Source organism: Myotis davidii, unplaced genomic scaffold (genome assembly GCF_000327345.1).
Source record: "Myotis davidii unplaced genomic scaffold, ASM32734v1 scaffold88, whole genome shotgun sequence".
NCBI classification, from domain to species: domain Eukaryota; kingdom Metazoa; phylum Chordata; class Mammalia; order Chiroptera; family Vespertilionidae; genus Myotis; species Myotis davidii.
In genome coordinates this window covers 2,614,605-2,622,254 of record NW_006300377.1, presented here as the reverse complement: position 1 = coordinate 2,622,254, position 7,650 = coordinate 2,614,605, and the positions used below count along the sequence as shown (strand labels likewise).

General features: G+C 51.2%; 1 protein-coding gene across 3 annotated transcripts in view; it reads left to right on the top strand.

The window, feature by feature from the left end:
- The first annotated feature begins 5,430 nt into the window (after window positions 1-5,430).
- Window positions 5,431-7,650, top strand: part of MAP7D1 (MAP7 domain containing 1) — a 9,314-nt gene continuing 7,094 nt past the window's right edge. For 2 of the 3 annotated variants that reach the window (XM_015572854.1, XM_006777297.2), the window contains exons 1-4: window positions 5,431-5,810; window positions 6,008-6,076; window positions 6,615-6,778; window positions 7,542-7,647. In XM_015572854.1, coding sequence (XP_015428340.1) covers window positions 5,462-5,810; window positions 6,008-6,076; window positions 6,615-6,778; window positions 7,542-7,647 — 688 coding nt within the window. In that variant the 5' untranslated portion in view covers window positions 5,431-5,461. The remainder of the gene's footprint in view (window positions 5,811-6,007; window positions 6,077-6,614; window positions 6,779-7,541; window positions 7,648-7,650) is intronic. The other variant, XM_015572853.1, reaches the window with a different exon arrangement.

Here is a 7,650-nt window from a genome sequence, read left to right as displayed (position 1 = left end):
AGTGGATAGAGCGTTGGCCTGTGGACTCAAGGGTCCCAGGTTTGATTCCGGTCAAGGGCATGTACCTTGGTTGCGGGCACATCCCCAATGGGGGATGTGCAGGAGGTAGCTGATCGATGTTTCTCTCTCATCGATGTCTCTAACTCTCTATCCCTCTCCCTTCCTCTCTGTAAAAAATCAATAAAATATATAGAAAAGCAAACAAACAAAAACCTATAATAAAATAAAAAGAACCACCTAGGATGTTTAAAATTATAACGTTCACAGTGCGCCAGACAAGGGGCACATGAAGCCATGACCGTATATAATGAGGGACTTTATCCTGATCTGAGAAGCCGGGGAAGGCTTCCCCGAGGAAACAGTGACTGAGCTGGCTGGGATCTGAAGGGGACGTGGGAGCTGTGTAAGAAAAGAGGAGGAAGAGCATGTGCAAAGGCCCCATGGCTGGAGGGAGCATGAGTGGTTGTCCGATTAAAAGGTCAGTATGGCTGGAGTGCAGAGAGCAAGTGGGTAGGTGACATGGAGTGTAGATTCAAAAGGTTGGGGGTAGTTGGCGATAAACTATGCCAGCCTTGCAGCTAGGGTTCAAGAATTTTATCTTTATCTTCAGAGCAGCGGGAAGCCACTGGGAGGTTTCAGGTGGCAAGAGCACCCTGATCAGATTTGCATTTGGGAACAATTGCCCTGGCTGCTCCGTGGAGAGCAGAGTGAGATTGGGTGCGGGAGAGCAGTGGGAGGACTTTGCAATCATCCGGGTGAGAGAGATGCTGATGATATCTGGCAGGGGGAGATCATCGATTTATTCATCCAACAGATAGTTGTGGAGCACCTGTGTGCCAGCGTCTTGGGGCCTTATCTAGAATGGCTAACAATACAGACACAAATGTGTCCCCTCGTGGAGGGTATCTTCTGCCAATGGAAGAGAGTGTCAAAATGGTGTTAATGTTGTGGAAAATAATAGAGTTGGAAAGAAGAAAGTACTGTTGGAGGGAAGGAGCCTCCACTGCAGTTTGTCATTTTATTTTATTTTATTTTTTAAATATATTTTATTGATTTTTTACGGAGAGGAAGGGAGAGGGATAGAGAGTTAGAAACATTAATGAGAGAGAAACATCGATCAGCTGCCTCCTGCACACTCCCTACTGGGGATGTGCCCGCACCCCAGGTACACGCCCTTGACCAGAATCGAACCCGGGACCCATGAGTCTCAGGCTGACGCTCTATCCACTGAGCCAAACCGGTCAGGGCTGCAGTTTGTCATTTTAAATAGGGGGTCAGGGAAGGCGTCATTGAGAAGGGACACTGGAGTCAAGACCTGAAGAAGGAGGTGAGGGAGTAAGACCTGCATAATCCGCTGGCAGAGGGAACAGCAGGTGCGAAGCCTTGAGTCAGGAGTGTGCCTGGCACATTTAAGGAACAGTGGCTGGAACAGACTGAGCAGGGGCAAAGAGACAAGGTCTAAGAGGCAATGGGCTGGAGAGGGAGGATCCTGACAGGCCCCAGAGGCCATGTGATGCCTTTGATTTTTCCTCCCCAGCAGAAGGGGCATCTTGGAGAATTTTGGCAGAGGAGTGATTTGATCTGACTTATTTTAAAACAGAATCACTTGCTGCTGTGTTGAGAAATGGCCAAAGGGGAACAAAGAGTAGCACTGGGTGGGCTTTTATAGGGGATGGTAGTGGCTGAAACACTGGAAGTGAAGATAGTAAAAGCGATTGGATTCAGAATATATTTTGCACATTGAGCCAATAGAGATTTATTGAGAGATTAGATATGGGATGTGAGATAAGAAAAGATTCTAAAATGACTCCAAGGGTTTTGGCCTGAGAAACTGGAAGGACAGTGTTGCCATTGACTGAGGTGGGGAAGACGGGGGCGGGGGGGTGGCAGGCAGCGTTTGGGGGAGGGAATATTAGGAACTCAGTTCTGAATGTGTTAGATTTGGGGTGTCTGTAAGACATCCAGGAGTATGAAGTAGGGAGTTGCATGAGCGAAACTGGAACTCAAGGGAGCGGTCTTGGCTGGAGAAGCAAATTTGATTGTCAGCAGAGTGCTGGTATTTAAAGCTGTGAGTCTGGATGAGGTCACTGAGGGAGTGCGTGGAGACAGAAAGGAGATGAGGTCCTCCACTGAGCCCTGGGGCACTGGGCACTGAGGATAGCAAGCTAAGGAGGGATCAGCAAAGAACTCTGAAAAGTCATAGCCAGCAAGAGAGGGAACATCAGGAGAGTATGTGTCTTGAAAGCCTAAGCAAGGAAGTGTTCAAGGAGCAGCAAGAACCCACTGTGTCAGATGTGGCTGATAGGTTAGTTTGAACAATGTGGAGGTCACTGGAGACCTTGAGAAGAGCAGTGTCATGGAGCAATGGGAGTGGAGGCCTGACCACATGGGTTCTTGTGGCAGAGATGGGAAGAGGTGGACAGATTCTATCGGGCGGGTGCCAGACACGATATACCTGCTTACCATCGGTCCCAACAACTTGCTGAGGAAACAGGTTCAGGGCTTGCCCAAGGCCCTGCAGCGGAGCTAGGATTCCCCACTCAGGCCTCTCCGACTCTAAGACCTTTCTACTCGGCTGCGTCAGACACCAGGTCCAGGTTGTTCAAGCCTCCCTCTCGCCCTCCTCCCAGGTTCCCTTTACACGGCTTATCAGGACCTAGTTGGAGATTCTCTGTCTTGCTTGGTGGGTGTGATTTGCCTAGGTCTAGACAAACATCTGCCTACGAGTTTTCCTTGCAACACCTGCAGCACGCACAGGTGCTAGGAGAATGGCAGCATACGGGCCTCACCCTCAGCCTTCAAGCTTAGTATTTACAAGCCAAGGCCTTCTGGCCCCAAACAGTTCTGGGTTCAAATGCTGCCCCATTAAGTTCTATGACCCTGGCAAATCTGCTCAGTGGGGTAAACTTTGATTGTCTCATTGTATAATGGGATCAGAATCTCTGCCTCTCAGAGTTCATGTGAAGATGCAGGATGGAGATACAGAGGGTCTAGCTCAGCTCCTGGTGGGTAGTAAGCACTCACTGAATAGTTCCCACTACAGTAAGTCCTCAATGCCGTCAACAGGTTCTGTGATTTTAAGTGAAACAACATACAAGGAGACCAATTTTACCATAGGCTAATTGATAGAAACAAGAGTTAAGCTCCTGTGGTGCCTCATCAATATTATAGCAAAAGGATGTTGTATGAAACTACATTATTCCCGGACCTGCGGTCGTTTTGTTGCTGATGAGAGCTGGAAGGGAGTTTGCAGGTGGCCGGGAAATAGACCAGCCATGACCAGGCAGCCAGGAGCTGGCGTGGGGAGCGCTGGCTGGACTGGCATGGAGTCTCAGGGCTCTTGGGGAGACAGGGCCTCAGCTGAGGCTCTTGCCTGGAGCCCAGGAAGCTAAAAGGGGAGGAATGAGGGGAAAATAGTGTGAGCCTTACATAATTTCATTGTGTAACATCTATGACCTCATACTGCTTAAACAGAGGCAGGCTGGTGAAATGAGTAAGAACATGGGTTCTGGTGACAGATGCTGGGTTCAAGTCCAGCCTCTGTCACTTACCAGCTGAGTGACCTCAAATCACTTTACTCAATGTCTTTCTGCTTTACTTTCCTACATCTGTACAAGAGAGATATTTATAGTGCCTCCTTCATAAGTATTTTCAGTGAGGACTAAACTAATGTGTAAAGTGCTTTCAATTTAGGAAGCTCTTGGGAAATATATATAAGCGTTAATGGTTATTCTTATCACTAACACTCCTCACAATCCTGTGAGGTAGGTACTGTCTGCATTTTATAGAAGAGGAGCTGTGGCACAGAGAGGGTCTGTAACTAGCCCAAGGTCACACAGTTAGTGGGAAAGCCGGAAGTCACATTCACATAGTCTGCCTTTACAGCCCATACTCAACCACTGGACACCTGTCTCCTCTAAAAAAGGCACCCCCGCTCCCAAAGGCGATACCTTGGGAGTCCCTGCACACACATTGCCACCCATAGGGATGGGGAGTTTGCCACCTCCCGAAAGGGCCAGAGTCCCCAGAAGAGAGGACCTAGTGTAGTGAGGGCACCTAATCGGAGCAAGCAATGCTTCCCTAGATTCACCTTCCCATGGACCCTGGCCCTGCTGCCTAAGCCCAGGTCAGTGGCTGTGTCCCCCACTGGTCCCTTCAGTGCCCAGAGTCACAGCAGATGGCACTAGGGCTCAACACGCAGAGGCTTCTCTTCGGGAGCTTTGTAAGACCCACGGGGTAAGGGAGGGAAGTGCTGTTTCCTGGCACTTTACTGACATCCTGCTGGCTTGGGATCATTGCCCCATTTTACAGATATGAAAGCTGAGGCTTAGAGGAGTTGATTCACTTGCTCAAGGTTACCTGCCAGGGAAGCGGGCCCTCCCGTCCTGTCTGATAATGACATCAGAATTGGGCCCTCAACCGACGCTGAGGCCTGTCTTTCAGCTGCCCCATAGTGTACATGTGCTCACATGTGTGCATACACAGGTGCATACCAAGTCATGTGGTTTCCTGCCTTGGCTCTTCGGTGTCTTGTACAGGGTCCCTGAAATACTAATGTCTTAAAAGAAGAAATCTGAGGGTGGTTGGAAAAGAAGAAAAGATTACAAAGTGGACATAGCTGGTTGCCCATCCAGTTGGGGATCCTATTTGTGTCCATAGTATATCCCTCCTCTTCTCCAGTCCCATGTGCCCAGCACTGGCACCCTCTGAGAACCAGACCTGGGGTTGGGCACTGTGACCCTGAGGTAAAGCAGAAAGGTGAGGGAGGCAGACGTGGAAACCAGTCATTACCATTTGGTGCGTCAATAAGTGCTACAAACTTCTCAGGTGTTTTTGTTGTTGTTGTTGTTTGTGGGATTTTTTATTATTATTATTTTAGAGAGTGAAGAAGGCGGGGGGGGGAGAGAGAAACGTTGCTTTGTTGTTCCACTAATCTACGTATTAATTGGTTGATTCTTGTATATGCCCTGGCTGGGGATCAAACCCACAACCTTGGTGTATCGGGGTGACACTAAAACCAACTGAGCTACCTGGGCAGGGCTCCTCAGTTTTTCCAACACACAGCCTGCTCCCTTCTGCCCTTTTGCAAACGCTCTTTTTGCCAGAACCCTCTCCTGATTTTGCCAACTCTAGCTCATCCTTCAGAGCTCAGCTTCATTGTTACTTCTTCAGGAAACCCCCAAATGTAGGTTAACCATTTCTGCTATGTTACCCCTGACAGAGTACTTATTCCTACTGTAACTGCCTGGCTCTTTGTCTGCCCTGCCCGAGGGTGGGACCATGGCTATTTTCTCACCATTATATCATTAGTGTCTGGAACAGTGCCTGGTACATAGAAGGAACTCAATGAACATGTTGGGTGAATGAATGAACAAGTCAGTTGGGCAAGGAAAGAGCTTAGAACTGAACTGATGGTGCAGATGTACTGTCTGACTCTCCTCTCTGTGTTGGTGTTCCAGTTATGGCAGCCAGGACGCCCCCAGAGCCAAGACCTTCTCCAGAAGGTGATCCCTCTCCGCCGCCGCCGCCACCACCGATGTCAGCCCTGGTGCCCGACACTCCCCCAGACACCCCTCCCGCCATGAAGAATGCCACTAACTCTAAGCAGCTCCCACTGGAACCAGAGAGCCCCCCAGGGCCAGTAGGGCCTAGACCAGCCCCTCAGCAGGCAGAATCCCCTTTCTCAGAAGCGAAGACCAGGGGACCCACCCCACCAGCCACAGGCCCACGGGATTCCAGGCCTCCTCGAAGGAGCAGCCAGCCATCTCCAACGACAGGGCCAGCCTCTGACAGCCCTTCTGCCAAGCAAGGTGTGTGTGATGTCCTTAGTCTTTGCCCAGACCCCTTAGCTCAAGGTCCCAGCCCTATTGACACCACCAGAGGGAATCTCTGCCCAGGAGGAGAGGGGAAAGGGATGGGGTGAGGTCCTAGGGGGGAGGGTCCCCAAGGCTGACTACCCTTCGGAAGAGTCACTTGACCTAAATCTATTCTTGTTCCCTCTACTAAGATGCGAAGAAGGCAGGAGAGAGACACAAACTGGCAAAGGAGCGGCGAGAAGAGCGGGCCAAGTACCTGGGTGAGTGTTTAGGAAACATCATCATCTTCCTCAACATCCTCCTCATCATCAGTGCCCTATTAACATTAACACTTCTGGACACTTAATTATGTGGACTGTGCTGAGAGCAGTACCTGCATTATCCCAGCTGATGCTCTTAACCCATTTTGAGGATGAGGAAACTGAGGCTCAGAGAGATGAAATCGTTTGCTGAAGTCACGTAGCTCATGGAGTACCCACGATTCAGACCAGAGGCTCATGCTTTTAATCACAGCCCACAGAAATCAGTCCAGCAGGCCCCAAAGTCAGACAGGGGTCTGGCTCTAAAGAACTCAGTTGTTCTCAGTGCCAAGTGACTGTGAGGCCAGTGGGGGCGAACTAGGCCTCCCATGCTAAGGCCGGAGCCCGTCAGCAAGAAACCCTTTAATTTGAGGGGGAGCCTGAGCGCAGAGGTAGCTCCCCACCAAGCAGGCAGGAGAAAGACCCAGCAGGGCCGGGTAACAGGGAAGGTCCTCCCTCTGCAGAATCCCTCACACCCCTTGGGGCCCCTTTCCCGCAGCGGCCAAGAAGGCAGTGTGGCTGGAGAAGGAGGAGAAGGCCAAGGCGCTGCGGGAGAAGCAGCTGCAGGAGCGCCGCCGGCGGCTGGAGGAGCAGCGGCTCAAAGCCGAGCAGCGCCGAGCAGCCCTGGAGGAGCGGCAGCGGCAGAAGCTGGAGAAAAACAAGGTGCGTTTATGCTGACTTCTGGGCGTGGACCTGCGTACCCCCGTGCGCACACATCTGTACACTGGCTCAGTGTACACACATCTGTGTTTGCGCCTCTGCGTCACCTCTGTCTACATGGTCATATCTGTGTTCACACCTATCATTGGGTCTCTTGGGTTTGATATCTGGCCATCTGTGCCACTGCAGACATGGTCGGGTCAGTACTTGCCAAGGTGGGCACCTGTAACTGTGCTGTCAGACAGTATTTGTGTGTGTGTGTGTGTGTGTGTGTGTGTGCACGCTCGCGCACGCCCTGTGTGTGGGTGTTTGCATGCAGAGATAAGTCTGGGTGAGTGTGCTGAGCGCCACAGGTGAGGAGAGCCTTGGCTTGAGCATCAGTGAGGAAATGAAAGGAGAGCGTGGCCTGGCTCTGCCCATCGGCCTCAGGCTGAAAGGAAAACGTTGCCTCTAGGTCAGGACCCGCAGTGCCAAGGGGACATGACCCCACCTGGGAGCCCCAGCAGGGAGAGTCCCACCCTGTGCTCGGAGAAACAGCTCATACGCTCAGGAAATGACTCAAGAACAGTGAAAAGCTCCCCAAGAGCAAGGGATCTGCTGCAGATGGTTCTTAATCATAGCAAGGATTCCATAACCTTGGTTACCTGCAATGAGTCAGAGAAAACTTGTGGGGAAGGACACTGTCCCAGGAGCGAGAGGGCTCTTCCTCCCAGGTACGATGAAAGATTTTGAACCCAGACTTTCCTCTTCTCGCCCTCCCGACCAGGAGCGCTATGAAGCAGCCATCCAGCGGTCAGTGAAGAAAACATGGGCTGAAATCCGGCAGCAGCGCTGGTCCTGGGCAGGGGCCCTGCATCACAGCTCCCCGGGACGTA